The following is a 16104-nucleotide window of genomic DNA, read 5'->3' as shown; positions in this document are numbered from 1 at the left end:
GGTAATTCACCTGAAATCTGGCGATTTTCGGGTAACGAGTTCGCCGAACTACAAATGGTTTATCAGAAAGAATTGTGGATCTTTTCTAGGTATGTGTTAACGAAGAAATGCAGCTCATTGCCAGTAACGAGTTGAACAGAACGTGCTTTGGCTCCTGAACGACGAAATCTCGAACTTCTTTGCTTGTAACGAGTAGAATAGCACTGGCTCCAGGTAATTCAACCTGAAATCTGGCGATTTTTTTGGTAACGAGTTCGCCGAACTACAAATGGTTTATCAGAAATGTTGTAATCGCGTCAAACGTGGCTGGTGACGATTATCTGCCCTCGCTGTTCAGTGCGCAGAGCCTGCGCGCGCATCCTTTGTTGGCGCTGTTATCGTGTTAAAAGCGCGGCGACCAAGCTGTGTCGTGTCATATGTGTTCTGCCATGAGCTGCAATAAACGGCTTTCGCATATCGGCGTCTTCATTGTAACATTGGCGACGAGGATGGGATAAGCAGCACTGAAGCTATGGCCACCACTTACGGCAAGCTGCCGGAGTTCTGCCCGGACTCGGGAAACATCGACGTCTACCTAGAAAGGTTCGAACTATTTGCAAAAGCAAATGGAATAGACGACGGAAAGAAGCTTGAAGTCTTCCTGACCATAATAGGAGAGAAGGCCTACGTGACACTGCGTAGCTTACTGCTGCCGAAAACGCCCACCGAAGTAAAGTACGAAGACGCCAAGAAGGTGCTGCAACAGCACTACGCCCTGAAGCGGTCTGTGGTCACTGAGCGATACCACTTCTACAGGCGGAACCAGGAGTCAAATGAAACCATCGCACAGTTTCTTGTGGAATTGAAGAGGCTCGCCGCGACATGTTCTTTCGGAAATTTCCTCCAAGAAGCGCTACGGGACCGCCTAATTGCCGGACTACGGAGCGACACCATCCGATGCCGTCTTCTTGCCTTGCCCGACGACGAGGTCACCTGGGAACGGGTGTGCAAGGTAGCCACCGCCATGGAGGCTGCACAGAAGGACACCCAGGACATGCTGTGCGACAGCGCCGGGGCCAGCAACGCTCAACTGCACTGGCAAGGAAGCCAAGGGAAGCCTAACGCAACCAGCCAGGTACTAAAAAAAAACTATACGCAAAAAACTGCAGTAGAGTGTCATAGGTGCGGTGGTCAGCACGCTCCTACAAGGTGTCCATTTGTAAAAAGTGCTTGTTTTAAGTGTTCTAAACGTGGTCATGTCGCAAAAATGTGCAAAACGCGAGTTGTTCAGGCTGTAGAAGTACCGGCAACAGAGCAGGATTTGCAGGATTTGCTGACTATATGTCAAACAAACAGAGCAGGCAGTCCGCCTCCCATAGTAGTAAAAGTAATCATAAACGGTCACGAAGTACCGATGGAATTGGACACGGGGGCTGCCGTTACAATCATGTCTGAAAAAGACTTTGCAGAGAACTTCCCTGACCTATCGTACAACTGTGAGGACGTAAAACTCGGAGTGTACAACGGCACCGCAATCAATGTAAGGGGCGTTGCCCAAGTCGATGTGAAGTGCGGGAAGCAAAGCCACCGCCTACCACTTGTCATTGCCAAGTATGAAGAAGGGGTGCGCATGCCTGTGCTCCTCGGTCGTGACTGGCTCGCAAAGATAAAAGTGAACTTGCCTGATGCCTTGCAGAAACTGCATGAGGTTGCGCTTAAAGTACAAGCAGTCGCGCCTCTAAAAACTCAAGGAGCTGTAGAAGCATTAAAACAACAGCACGCTGATGTTTTTCAAGCAGGCTATGGTGCTATAAAAGGATACAAGGGTAGCATTCGCACGAAAGAGAATGCAGTTCCAGTTTTCTGTAAGGCGAGGCCTGTACCGTATGCCTTGCGAGAACAAGTGGAAAAAGAACTGGCGGAACTAGAGAAGGCTGAAGTAATTTACCGGGTGCGGCACAGCACCTGGGCAACGCCACTAGTAATTGTGCCCAAGAAAAATGGACCAGAAATAAGGATATGTGGTGAACAAGTGCATCGAGGTAGATCACTATCCCTTGCCACTTCCTGAGGATATCTTTGCATCCCTGGTGGGAGGAACCGTGTTCACTGTGTTAGACTTGGCAAAAGCTTATTTACAGCTGGAGTTGGACGAGCATGCCGAAGAACTTCTAACGGTTAACACGCACATGGGTCTCTTTAGATACCGGCGGTTGCCGTTCGGCGTTGCGAGTGCGCCTGCTATGTTTCAAGCAGTCATGGATCAGGTTTTGCATGGCATACCTGGCACAGCCTGTTACTTAGACGACGTGCTGATAGCTGGGAAAGACCTACCAGAGTGCTACAAACGAACGAAGGAAGTGCTAAATGCTCTGAGTAAGCACGGGATCCGAGTAAATGTGGCGAAATGCGTTTTCTTTCAAGAAAGGGTACAATACCTAGGGCACGAAATAGACCAACACGGTCTGCATCCCACGGCGAATAAAGTAAAAGCAATACTTGAAGCACCGAAACCGAGCAATGTGACCCAGTTGAGGGCATTTTTAGGCCTAGTGAACTTCTATGCAAAATTTTTGCCCAATTTGGCCGGACAACTAGAACCGCTTCACCAGCTTCTACGCAAGGGAAGCATATGGCAGTGGTCGCGTCAGTGCGATGAGTGTTTCAGGCGATGTAAGCAGTTGCTAACTAAAGAAACAGTCTTGGAGCTGTATGACGTAAAAAAGGAAATCCAGCTGACATGTGATGCATCTGCTTACGGGCTGGGCGCGGTGTTATCGCACGTAGTGAATGGCGTTGAGCGTCCGGTCGCATTCGCTTCCAGATCAATGTCACAGGCGGAAAGAAACTATGCCCACATTGAGAAAGAGGCACTCGCCATCATTTTCGGCGTAAAGAAATTTCATAAGTATCTTTATGGCCGCAGCTTCGTTATTATCACTGACCATCAACCACTCACGATAATTTTTGAAGCTAGACATCACAGTAGTGCTGTGGCAGCGGCGCGAGTCCACCGCTGGGCCATTTTTCTGTCGAACTACCGTTTCCGCATTGTGCACAAACCAGGGGCAAAGATTAGCAATGCTGACGGCTTGTCGCGTCTACCATTGTCTGAAAACACTGATGATGTAGATAAGATTTTTTACTTTTCTCCTGCCAGAGAATTGCCCTTAACTGCAAAGGACATCGCACATGAAACATCTAAGGACTCTGTCTTGAGTGCTGTGCGTGAAATGACATGGCATGGCTGGCCGCGGTCGGTAGAGGCGCAGTATCAACCGTTCTTTGTAAGACGGTTTGAACTTTCGGTAGATGATGCCTGCTTAATTTGGGAGAACCGAGTGGTTATACCCCGCGCTCTTCAACAGGAAGTACTGTTGCTGTTACATGAACAACACATGGGTATCAGTAAAATGAAGGCCCTGGCGAGATCAATGGTATGGTGGCCCGGAATCGACAGCAGCCTTGAACAAACTGTAAAACAATGTCACATCTGCCAGAGTGTAAGGCCAGTGGGCCAACCAGCGCCACTGACCCCATGGAGGTGGTGCACTAACAGTTGGGAGCGAGTGCACCTCGACTTTGCAGAAAAAGAAAACAAGATGTTTCTGGTCGCAGTCGATTCACACTCCAAGTGGGTAGATGTCAAAATAATGAATTCAACTACGGCGCAAAAGACCATTGAGACAGTAAGGTCATTGTTTGCAAGCTATGGGTTGCCTCAGGAGATAGTTACGGACAATGGGCCACAGTTTCGAGCGAAAGAGTTTGATGATTTCTTGCAGGCAAACGGGGTCAAGCATACTTTGACTCCGCCTTATCATCCTCAATCTAACGGCGCAGCAGAACGAGCAGTGCAGACTGTTAAGCAGTCATTGCTAAAGCAACTGCTAGAGGATGAACGGAGCCACAGTTCCAGATCCTTGCAACACAGAGTTGACAACTTCCTTTTCGCGTACAGAACTACGCCGCACACATTCACTGGTAAAACACCAGCAGAGTTGTTTTTAAAGAGAAAGCTGCGGACAAGACTTTCTCTGCTCAAACCAGACATGGAAGGTACGATCAATTCGAAGTCTGAGAGAGAAGTGCGCAGTGCAAATAAACGTAGGGGAAAGCCTAGAGCATTTTCTGTGGGCGATCGCGTGCTCGTGCGTACTGTTCGTGGTGAACTTGTAAAGTGTCGTCACCACAACCGCCGCACACCCCTCCTATACTTAGACGTAGCACACGGGTGACACGCCCACCAGATCGACTGATGTACCATTGAATGTGATTTTGTTTGTGGGGGAGTGTTGTAATCGCGTCAAACGTGGCTGGTGACGATTATCTGCCCTCGCTGTTCAGTGCGCAGAGCCTGCGCGCGCATCCTTTGTTGGCGCTGTTATCGTGTTAAAAGCGCGGCGACCAAGCTGTGTCGTGTCATATGTGTTCTGCCATGAGCTGCAATAAACGGCTTTCGCATATCGGCGTCTTCATTGTAACAAGAAAGAATTGTGGATATTTTCTAGGTATGTGTTAACAAAGAAATGCAGCTCATTGCCAGTAACGAGTTGAATAGAACGTGCTTTGGCTCCTAAAGGACGAAATCTCGAACTTCTTTGCCTGTAACGAGTAGAATAGCACTGGCTCCAGGTAATTCAATCTGAAATCTGGCGATTTTCGGGTAACGAGTTCGCAAAACTACAAATGGTTTATCATAAAGAATTGTGGATCTTTTCTAGGTATATGTTAACGAAGAAATGCAGCTCATTGCCAGTAACGAGTTGAATAGAACGTGCTTTGGCTCCTGAACGACGAAATCTCGAACTTCTTTGCTTGTAACGAGTAGAATAGCACTGGCTCCAGGTAATTCAACCTGAAATCTGGCGATTTTCTGGTAACGAGTTCGCCGAACTACAAATGGTTTATCAGAAAGAATTGTGGATCTTTTCTAGGTATGTGTTAACGAAGAAATGCAGCTCATTGCCAGTAACGAGTTGAATAGAACGTGCTTTGGCTCCTGAACGACGAAATCTCGAACTTCTTTGCCTGTAACGAGTAGAATAGCACTGGCTCCAGGTAATTCAATCTGAAATCTGGCTATTTTCGGGTAACGAGTTCGCAGAACTACAAATGGTTTATCAGAAAGAATTGTGGATCTTTTCTAGGTATGTGTTAACGAAGAAATGCAGCTCATTGCCAGTAACGAGTTGAATAGAACGTGCTTTGGCTCCTAAACGACGAAATCTCGAACTTCTTTGCCTGTAACGAGTAGAATAGCACTGGCTCCAGGTAATTCAATCTGAAATCTGGCGATTTTCGGGTAACGAGTTCGCAGAACTACAAATGGTTTATCAGAAAGAATTGTGGATCTTTTCTAGGTATGTGTTAACGAAGAAATGCAGCTCATTGCCAGTAACGAGTTGAATAGAACGTGCTTTGGCTCCTAAACGACGAAATCTCGAACTTCTTTGCCTGTAACGAGTAGAATAGCACTGGCTCCAGGTAATTCAATCTGAAATCTGGCGATTTTCGGGTAACGAGTTCGCAGAACTACAAATGGTTTATCAGAAAGAATTGTGGATCTTTTCTAGGTATGTGTTAACGAAGAAATGCAGCTCATTGCCAGTAACGAGTTGAATAGAACGTGCTTTGGCTCCTAAACGACGAAATCTCGAACTTCTTTGCCTGTAACGAGTAGAATAGCACTGGCTCCAGGTAATTCAACCTGAAATCTGGCGATTTTCGGGTAACGAGTTCGCAGAACTACAAATGGTTTATCAGAAAGAATTGTGGATCTTTTCTAGGTATGTGTTAACGAAGAAATGCAGCTCATTGCCAGTAACGAGTTGAATAGAACGTGCTTTGGCTCCTAAACGACGAAATCTCGAACTTCTTTGCCTCTAACGAGTAGAATAGCACTGGCTCCAGGTAATTCAACCTGAAATCTGGCGATTTTCGGGTAACGAGTTCGCCGAACTACAAATGGTTTATCAGAAAGAATTGTGGATCTTTTCTAGGTATGTGTTAACGAAGAAATGCAGCTCATTGCCAGTAACGAGTTGAATAGAACGTGCTTTGGCTCCTAAGCGACGAAATCTCGAACTTCTTTGCCTGTAACGAGTAGAATAGCACTGGCTCCAGGTAATTCAACCTGAAATCTGGCGATTTTCGGGTAACGAGTTCGCCGAACTACAAATGGTTTATCAGAAAGAATTGTGGATCTTTTCTAGGTATGTGTTAACGAAGAAATGCAGCTCATTGCCAGTAACGAGTTGAATAGAACGTGCTTTGGCTCCTGAACGACGAAATCTCGAACTTCTTTGCCTGTAACGAGTAGAATAGCACTGGCTCCAGGTAATTCAACCTGAAATCTGGCGATTTTCGGGTAACGAGTTCGCAGAACTACAAATGGTTTATCAGAAAGAATTGTGGATCTTTTCTAGGTATGTGTTAACGAAGAAATGCAGCTCATTGCCAGTAACGAGTTGAATAGAACGTGCTTTGGCTCCTAAACGACGAAATCTCGAACTTCTTTGCCTGTAACGAGTAGAATAGCACTGGCTCCAGGTAAATAAATCTGAAATCTGGCTATTTTCGGGTAACGAGTTCGCAGAACTACAAATGGTTTATCAGAAAGAATTGTGGATCTTTTCTAGGTATGTGTTAACGAAGAAATGCAGCTCATTGCCAGTAACGAGTTGAATAGAACGTGCTTTGGCTCCTAAACGACGAAATCTCGAACTTCTTTGCCTGTAACGAGTAGAATAGCACTGGCTCCAGGTAATTCAATCTGAAATCTGGCGATTTTCGGGTAACGAGTTCGCAGAACTACAAATGGTTTATCAGAAAGAATTGTGGATCTTTTCTAGGTATGTGTTAACGAAGAAATGCAGCTCATTGCCAGTAACGAGTTGAATAGAACGTGCTTTGGCTCCTAAACGACGAAATCTCGAACTTCTTTGCCTCTAACGAGTAGAATAGCACTGGCTCCAGGTAATTCAACCTGAAATCTGGCGATTTTCGGGTAACGAGTTCGCCGAACTACAAATGGTTTATCAGAAAGAATTGTGGATCTTTTCTAGGTATGTGTTAACGAAGAAATGCAGCTAATTGCCAGTAACGAGTTGAATAGAACGTGCTTTGGCTCCTGAACGACGAAATCTCGAACTTCTTTGCTTGTAACGAGTAGAATAGCACTGGCTCCAGGTAATTCAACCTGAAATCTGGCGATTTTCGGGTAACGAGTTCGCAGAACTACAAATGGTTTATCAGAAAGAATTGTGGATCTTTTCTAGGTATGTGTTAACGAAGAAATGCAGCTCATTGCCAGTAACGAGTTGAATAGAACGTGCTTTCGCTCCTAAACGACGAAATCTCGAACTTCTTTGCCTGTAACGAGTAGAATAGCACTGGCTCCCGGTAATTCAATCTGAAATCTGGCGATTTTCGGGTAACGAGTTCGCAGAACTACAAATGGTTTATCAGAAAGAATTGTGGATCTTTTCTAGGTATGTGTTAACGAAGAAATGCAGCTCATTGCCAGTAACGAGTTGAATAGAACGTGCTGTGGCTCCTAAATGACGAAATCTCGAACTTCTTTGCCTGTAACGAGTAGAACAGCACTGGCTCCCGGTAATTCAATCTGAAATCTGGCGATTTTCGGGTAACGAGTTCGCAAAACTACAAATGATTTATCAGAAAGAATTGTGGATCTTTTCTAGGTATGTGTTAACGAAGAAATGCAGCTCATTGCCAGTAACGAGTTGAATAGAACGTGCTTTGGCTCCTAAACGACGAAATCTCGAACTTCTTTGCCTCTAACGAGTAGAATAGCACTGGCTCCAGGTAATTCAACCTGAAATCTGGCGATTTTCGGGTAACGAGTTCGCCGAACTACAAATGGTTTATCAGAAAGAATTGTGGATCTTTTCTAGGTATGTGTTAACGAAGAAATGCAGCTCATTGCCAGTAACGAGTTGAATAGAACGTGCTTTGGCTCCTGAACGACGAAATCTCGAACTTCTTTGCTTGTAACGAGTAGAATAGCACTGGCTCCAGGTAATTCAACCTGAAATCTGGCGATTTTTTGGTAACGAGTTCGCCGAACTACAAATGGTTTATCAGAAAGAATTGTGTATCTTTTCTAGGTATGTGTTAACGAAGAAATGCAGCTCATTGGAGGTAACGAGTCGAATAGAACGTGCTTTGGCTCCTGAACGACGAAATCTCGAACTTCTTTGCCTCTAACGAGTAGAATAGCACTGGCTCCAGGTAATTCAACCTGAAATCTGGCGATTTTCGGGTAACGAGTTCGCCGAACTACAAATGGTTTATCAGAAAGAATTGTGGATCTTTTCTAGGTATGTGTTAACGAAGAAATGCAGCTCATTGCCAGTAACGAGTTGAACAGAACGTGCTTTGGCTCCTGAACGACGAAATCTCGAACTTCTTTGCTTGTAACGAGTAGAATAGCACTGGCTCCAGGTAATTCAACCTGAAATCTGGCGATTTTTGGTAACGAGTTCGCCGAACTACAAATGGTTTATCAGAAATGTTGTAATCGCGTCAAACGTGGCTGGTGACGATTATCTGCCCTCGCTGTTCAGTGCGCAGAGCCTGCGCGCGCATCCTTTGTTGGCGCTGTTATCGTGTTAAAAGCGCGGCGACCAAGCTGTGTCGTGTCATATGTGTTCTGCCATGAGCTGCAATAAACGGCTTTCGCATATCGGCGTCTTCATTGTAACATTGGCGACGAGGATGGGATAAGCAGCACTGAAGCTATGGCCACCACTTACGGCAAGCTGCCGGAGTTCTGCCCGGACTCGGGAAACATCGACGTCTACCTAGAAAGGTTCGAACTATTTGCAAAAGCAAATGGAATAGACGACGGAAAGAAGCTTGAAGTCTTCCTGACCATAATAGGAGAGAAGGCCTACGTGACACTGCGTAGCTTACTGCTGCCGAAAACGCCCACCGAAGTAAAGTACGAAGACGCCAAGAAGGTGCTGCAACAGCACTACGCCCTGAAGCGGTCTGTGGTCACTGAGCGATACCACTTCTACAGGCGGAACCAGGAGTCAAATGAAACCATCGCACAGTTTCTTGTGGAATTGAAGAGGCTCGCCGCGACATGTTCTTTCGGAAATTTCCTCCAAGAAGCGCTACGGGACCGCCTAATTGCCGGACTACGGAGCGACACCATCCGATGCCGTCTTCTTGCCTTGCCCGACGACGAGGTCACCTGGGAACGGGTGTGCAAGGTAGCCACCGCCATGGAGGCTGCACAGAAGGACACCCAGGACATGCTGTGCGACAGCGCCGGGGCCAGCAACGCTCAACTGCACTGGCAAGGAAGCCAAGGGAAGCCTAACGCAACCAGCCAGGTACTAAAAAAAAACTATACGCAAAAAACTGCAGTAGAGTGTCATAGGTGCGGTGGTCAGCACGCTCCTACAAGGTGTCCATTTGTAAAAAGTGCTTGTTTTAAGTGTTCTAAACGTGGTCATGTCGCAAAAATGTGCAAAACGCGAGTTGTTCAGGCTGTAGAAGTACCGGCAACAGAGCAGGATTTGCAGGATTTGCTGACTATATGTCAAACAAACAGAGCAGGCAGTCCGCCTCCCATAGTAGTAAAAGTAATCATAAACGGTCACGAAGTACCGATGGAATTGGACACGGGGGCTGCCGTTACAATCATGTCTGAAAAAGACTTTGCAGAGAACTTCCCTGACCTATCGTACAACTGTGAGGACGTAAAACTCGGAGTGTACAACGGCACCGCAATCAATGTAAGGGGCGTTGCCCAAGTCGATGTGAAGTGCGGGAAGCAAAGCCACCGCCTACCACTTGTCATTGCCAAGTATGAAGAAGGGGTGCGCATGCCTGTGCTCCTCGGTCGTGACTGGCTCGCAAAGATAAAAGTGAACTTGCCTGATGCCTTGCAGAAACTGCATGAGGTTGCGCTTAAAGTACAAGCAGTCGCGCCTCTAAAAACTCAAGGAGCTGTAGAAGCATTAAAACAACAGCACGCTGATGTTTTTCAAGCAGGCTATGGTGCTATAAAAGGATACAAGGGTAGCATTCGCACGAAAGAGAATGCAGTTCCAGTTTTCTGTAAGGCGAGGCCTGTACCGTATGCCTTGCGAGAACAAGTGGAAAAAGAACTGGCGGAACTAGAGAAGGCTGAAGTAATTTACCGGGTGCGGCACAGCACCTGGGCAACGCCACTAGTAATTGTGCCCAAGAAAAATGGACCAGAAATAAGGATATGTGGTGAACAAGTGCATCGAGGTAGATCACTATCCCTTGCCACTTCCTGAGGATATCTTTGCATCCCTGGTGGGAGGAACCGTGTTCACTGTGTTAGACTTGGCAAAAGCTTATTTACAGCTGGAGTTGGACGAGCATGCCGAAGAACTTCTAACGGTTAACACGCACATGGGTCTCTTTAGATACCGGCGGTTGCCGTTCGGCGTTGCGAGTGCGCCTGCTATGTTTCAAGCAGTCATGGATCAGGTTTGCATGGCATACCTGGCACAGCCTGTTACTTAGACGACGTGCTGATAGCTGGGAAAGACCTACCAGAGTGCTACAAACGAACGAAGGAAGTGCTAAATGCTCTGAGTAAGCACGGGATCCGAGTAAATGTGGCGAAATGCGTTTTCTTTCAAGAAAGGGTACAATACCTAGGGCACGAAATAGACCAACACGGTCTGCATCCCACGGCGAATAAAGTAAAAGCAATACTTGAAGCACCGAAACCGAGCAATGTGACCCAGTTGAGGGCATTTTTAGGCCTAGTGAACTTCTATGCAAAATTTTTGCCCAATTTGGCCGGACAACTAGAACCGCTTCACCAGCTTCTACGCAAGGGAAGCATATGGCAGTGGTCGCGTCAGTGCGATGAGTGTTTCAGGCGATGTAAGCAGTTGCTAACTAAAGAAACAGTCTTGGAGCTGTATGACGTAAAAAAGGAAATCCAGCTGACATGTGATGCATCTGCTTACGGGCTGGGCGCGGTGTTATCGCACGTAGTGAATGGCGTTGAGCGTCCGGTCGCATTCGCTTCCAGATCAATGTCACAGGCGGAAAGAAACTATGCCCACATTGAGAAAGAGGCACTCGCCATCATTTTCGGCGTAAAGAAATTTCATAAGTATCTTTATGGCCGCAGCTTCGTTATTATCACTGACCATCAACCACTCACGATAATTTTTGAAGCTAGACATCACAGTAGTGCTGTGGCAGCGGCGCGAGTCCACCGCTGGGCCATTTTTCTGTCGAACTACCGTTTCCGCATTGTGCACAAACCAGGGGCAAAGATTAGCAATGCTGACGGCTTGTCGCGTCTACCATTGTCTGAAAACACTGATGATGTAGATAAGATTTTTACTTTTCTCCTGCCAGAGAATTGCCCTTAACTGCAAAGGACATCGCACATGAAACATCTAAGGACTCTGTCTTGAGTGCTGTGCGTGAAATGACATGGCATGGCTGGCCGCGGTCGGTAGAGGCGCAGTATCAACCGTTCTTTGTAAGACGGTTTGAACTTTCGGTAGATGATGCCTGCTTAATTTGGGAGAACCGAGTGGTTATACCCCGCGCTCTTCAACAGGAAGTACTGTTGCTGTTACATGAACAACACATGGGTATCAGTAAAATGAAGGCCCTGGCGAGATCAATGGTATGGTGGCCCGGAATCGACAGCAGCCTTGAACAAACTGTAAAACAATGTCACATCTGCCAGAGTGTAAGGCCAGTGGGCCAACCAGCGCCACTGACCCCATGGAGGTGGTGCACTAACAGTTGGGAGCGAGTGCACCTCGACTTTGCAGAAAAAGAAAACAAGATGTTTCTGGTCGCAGTCGATTCACACTCCAAGTGGGTAGATGTCAAAATAATGAATTCAACTACGGCGCAAAAGACCATTGAGACAGTAAGGTCATTGTTTGCAAGCTATGGGTTGCCTCAGGAGATAGTTACGGACAATGGGCCACAGTTTCGAGCGAAAGAGTTTGATGATTTCTTGCAGGCAAACGGGGTCAAGCATACTTTGACTCCGCCTTATCATCCTCAATCTAACGGCGCAGCAGAACGAGCAGTGCAGACTGTTAAGCAGTCATTGCTAAAGCAACTGCTAGAGGATGAACGGAGCCACAGTTCCAGATCCTTGCAACACAGAGTTGACAACTTCCTTTTCGCGTACAGAACTACGCCGCACACATTCACTGGTAAAACACCAGCAGAGTTGTTTTTAAAGAGAAAGCTGCGGACAAGACTTTCTCTGCTCAAACCAGACATGGAAGGTACGATCAATTCGAAGTCTGAGAGAGAAGTGCGCAGTGCAAATAAACGTAGGGGAAAGCCTAGAGCATTTTCTGTGGGCGATCGCGTGCTCGTGCGTACTGTTCGTGGTGAACTTGTAAAGGTCGTCACTCCGGTAACGTACCTGGTGAATGTTGATAAACAAACGCGCTTTGTGCATGCCGATCACCTACGTTGCACTTCTTTGAAACATGAAGAATATGTGGAAGACTGTGGTGATGAAATGTCTTTGCCGCATGCCAGTGATATTTTGGAAAAGGGAAATTGCTCAGCACAACCGCCAGTGTCGTCACCACAACCGCCGCACACCCCTCCTATACTTAGACGTAGCACACGGGTGACACGCCCACCAGATCGACTGATGTACCATTGAATGTGATTTTGTTTGTGGGGGAGTGTTGTAATCGCGTCAAACGTGGCTGGTGACGATTATCTGCCCTCGCTGTTCAGTGCGCAGAGCCTGCGCGCGCATCCTTTGTTGGCGCTGTTATCGTGTTAAAAGCGCGGCGACCAAGCTGTGTCGTGGTCATATGTGTTTCTGCCATGAGCTGCAATAAACGGCTTTCGCATATCGGCGTCTTCATTGTAACAGCTCGCAGCAGAAAGAATTGGCGACGCAGGATCCGAACGAGAGACCTAGCCCAGCCTCGAAAAGCGTCACCGTTGTTACTCCTGCGTCGGTGGGCTGCCACGAGCAAGAAGGTTTGAATCCCAACATCAGATTCTACCGTTTTCCTTCAAGGCCTCACGCTGCGGAGCGTCGGGCGCGCTGGATAACTTCACTACCTACTACGAGCGGCACAGGTTCGAGAGTTAAATGTGCTCCTCCTTGACCTCAAACCAATGCGTTAAGGCAGCGCAGCAAGGCAGTATTGATTACATCACATCGATGTTCGAATGCTGTCATTAAAAGCTACATCAAGCGAGCAGCGCACGAACTCGCGCTGCAGCGCGATTCGCACGTACGTTATTGCGAGCTCATATGCATTGCATCACTGATTTATCAGCTGCTAAAGAGACCGATGGTCGCTACTTCAGCGCAGACATGACTACTTGTTTAGCGGCATGCAGTCAACAAAGATTGTAGGAGGCTCGCCGTTTCGCGGCGTGCTGAAAGACCGCTGCCGGCTCGTTGCGTACCGTCGTGCGCTCGAGCAGTTCCGTTACACATGATGCATGCTTATCGCTGCTTTGAATTCATTTATTGCAAGTATTTCCTCGCGTTGTGTGTGCCTAAATCTAGCAGCGTGCAAACCTTACCCGAAGTTCAACGTCGTACGCGTCTCGCTTCACTTGCGATTGACACCGCGCTGAAACTCGCCGGCTTATTTCTTGAACAGCGTGCAGGCACTTGGCGTTGCATAATTCCTTGCCTTTACGCAACGTGCCACCCGAAAAATCTTCGGCGGCCGCTATTTGCTGCGGGCTGTGGCACAACACAAGCGAAATTGGCAGGTCCTATTGTAACGTGCTTTCCGAGGCAGACGCTCGAGCTTGGTACTACCCAGTTTTCGGTTTGAGGGCGCTCTTTAGCACCATTTTCGCAGCGCCCCCTGGGCAAAGCAGCTGGAGGAGGAGTAGATTTTAATGAAGAGAAGGAGGAGACGTCGGCCTGAGATCGCGTCTCTGGTCTGCTACTCCTCACTGGGCTAAGGGAAAGTGGGAGATACAGGGAGAGGAGGTAGGTGGCAGGTGGTTATGATATCGTACAATGAGCTACTATTTACACACGTTGTCCAATACGCGGTTGTGCACTTTCACACACTACACGCAGGAGTATACCTCTCGACGAGATCAGAAACGGGACACTCGTCGAGCAGCGTCGGAAGTCTTTATCACCTTCTCGCCTCGCGACGGTTTTTATATAAATAGCATTTGGTGCCGCAGCTGAACGTCGCCTTCCCTCCCTCCCTCCCGTCCCCACACGGCCTTTCGCGCGACAGAAGAAGTCGCGTTTGCTCTCCGCCATGCGTTCGCACCCCATGAAACCGCGCGTCCCTCGCGCGAGCTTTCACTAGCACATACAGCATACGGCGCGCGGCGACGATTTCATCGCCGTTGGACGTCATACGGAAACTCACGGCGACGACGACGGCGACGGCAGAATCCGCTTTGAGTGTCCATATAATTGCTAACGCAATAAAATGCTCGAGCCCAAATGAGTTTTTTTTTTCTACACGCGGACACAAGCATCGGAGACTGAGCCCTTACCAGCTTCGCTGTAAAATAAAAATAAACGATGAAAGGAAAAATGACTTTTGATGGGTCTCCTCAGCTACAGGTCCAGCTCGATGGAAGGCGGAAGGTCCCCAGAGGAGTTACTTCAAGGTCGGCCACTGAGGACGCCCCTACCGGACTTCAACGAGGTGCCACGAACAGCAGTGCTGAAACATAGGCAGGCACAACCAAAGCTTCGGTGTCTTCCGCCTTTGTCCACAGGGCAAGTGGTGCCAGTTGGGGGGAGCACGTGGGAAACAAAGCTAAAGATCTGAACACGACGCAGCCAAGATCATACTCGGTCGTTACAGAGAAGGGCAACGTTTCCGCGGCGAAACCGTCAACACCTCTTGAAAACATCGGAGGCATTCGACAACACTGAAGGACTCTTCAGACGCAGAGAGCTGCAGTGATGAAGGCCCCAACCACCTGCAGTCAACCATGGCTTGTGCAGCATCAGAGACTGAAAGCCCTGGCCCAAGACGGTCTACCCGAAACCGAAGACCACCGCAGAGACTGGGTACGAGGGCAACTTTGTGGCAAGTGTCGTAAACTGCTTACCGAGATCTCGTTGTGCTTTAAGTGACGCATTTTGGGTTGTTTTTTTCGTTATAAAGAAAGGAGGGTGCATCGTGTTTGATAAATCACGTGCCGCACAGTGTCATCACTGCGCACCCTCTGTGCGCAGTGGTACTCTTGCCCTTCTCCTCTTTCCCTTTCTTCTGTGATGTACACAAGGCAGCGCTGAATAAACTGACGTTTTTTGTTGCGTTGAACTCGTCTAGTATGTTTCACTGAGGCGCACAACGAAGCATTGGCACGAGCTCCGGTTGCGAAAACAAGTAGTATGTGGTGGGCACGAGCTCCGGTTGCGAAAACAAGTAGTATGCGCCGCGAGCAACTGCGCAGTTCAGACGTCGTTCGCTGCGACCGGCGCTGTCCATGCGGGTGGAGTAGGGAGCCTACATGCAACGCCGTTTTAAAATGGCGTTGCATGTAGGCACCCTAGGTGGAGAGACGCGGCGATGTACTCGGACGCCGGTATCCCGCTCAGACAACGCCCCAGAAATTACTTCCTCAAGTTCGCGGTGCGGCCGCTAGACGCAGTATATTGTTAAGTGCAAGAAAAATTATTACTTTCCGCCTCTATCTGCCTCGAAACATGGTTTTGTCACCAATATCAACACTCAAGCTTTCGTTTAGACTAAAAATCTCGGAGAAAAAAGGGTTTATTAGTATCCTTTAAGCTTCGCCTTTAAGAGTGGAGTACATATCATTAAAAGATCCCTGACTCCGTCTCATACTCGCAACTGCAGCATAAATAACCGTAATGATTACCGGGAATTCTGGCGGCGAACTCTATGCAGTGGGGCGACCTCTCTGGAAAAATGTGGCGTCTTACGTGTGCCAAACAGCCGGTCCAAAAAAAATGACATGGATTTCAGGTTTCTGTTATTGTTCCGCACTGTTAATATTTCAGTCTCAGACGGGATGTGCTGGATAAAACGGGATAAAATGGATGTGCTGTGGGGTGTTTCGTTCCATGATATTTGTTTGGGAGCTGTCATTATCAAAATTCCGACGAATAACTTTGTCAAG

The 16104-nt window shown here is 47.8% G+C and overlaps 2 protein-coding genes and 1 long non-coding RNA gene across 3 annotated transcripts; all 3 read left to right on the top strand.

The window, feature by feature from the left end:
• The first annotated feature begins 490 nt into the window (after window positions 1–490).
• Window positions 491–2050, top strand: LOC119435470 (uncharacterized protein K02A2.6-like). Its single transcript, XM_037702320.2, has one exon. The coding sequence runs from the start codon at window positions 512–514 to the stop codon at window positions 2048–2050; it is 1539 nt and encodes a 512-aa protein (XP_037558248.2). The 5' UTR covers window positions 491–511.
• A 3344-nt stretch (window positions 2051–5394) lies between these two features.
• LOC125941964 (uncharacterized) lies at window positions 5395–7779 on the top strand. The gene is made up of 3 exons (XR_007464703.1): window positions 5395–5561; window positions 7276–7472; window positions 7686–7779. It is a non-coding gene; the product is annotated as an uncharacterized LOC125941964 (long non-coding RNA).
• A 950-nt stretch (window positions 7780–8729) lies between these two features.
• On the top strand, window positions 8730–10283 carry LOC119435469 (uncharacterized protein K02A2.6-like). The gene has a single exon (XM_037702319.2). It carries the CDS (start codon window positions 8745–8747, stop codon window positions 10281–10283), a length of 1539 nt encoding a protein of 512 aa, XP_037558247.2. The 5' UTR covers window positions 8730–8744.
• Window positions 10284–16104: the final 5821 nt, after the last annotated feature.

Source organism: Dermacentor silvarum, unplaced genomic scaffold, assembly GCF_013339745.2.
Source record: "Dermacentor silvarum isolate Dsil-2018 unplaced genomic scaffold, BIME_Dsil_1.4 Seq7309, whole genome shotgun sequence".
NCBI classification, from domain to species: domain Eukaryota; kingdom Metazoa; phylum Arthropoda; class Arachnida; order Ixodida; family Ixodidae; genus Dermacentor; species Dermacentor silvarum.
Note: the sequence above shows the minus strand (reverse complement) of the source record. Positions and strands in the feature narration are given on the sequence as shown.

Coding starts and splice junctions, on each gene's coding strand:
- LOC119435470 (XM_037702320.2), top strand. CDS start 512: ATGGCCACCACTTACGGCAAGCTGCCGGAGTTCTGCCCGGACTCGGGA.
- LOC119435469 (XM_037702319.2), top strand. CDS start 8,745: ATGGCCACCACTTACGGCAAGCTGCCGGAGTTCTGCCCGGACTCGGGA.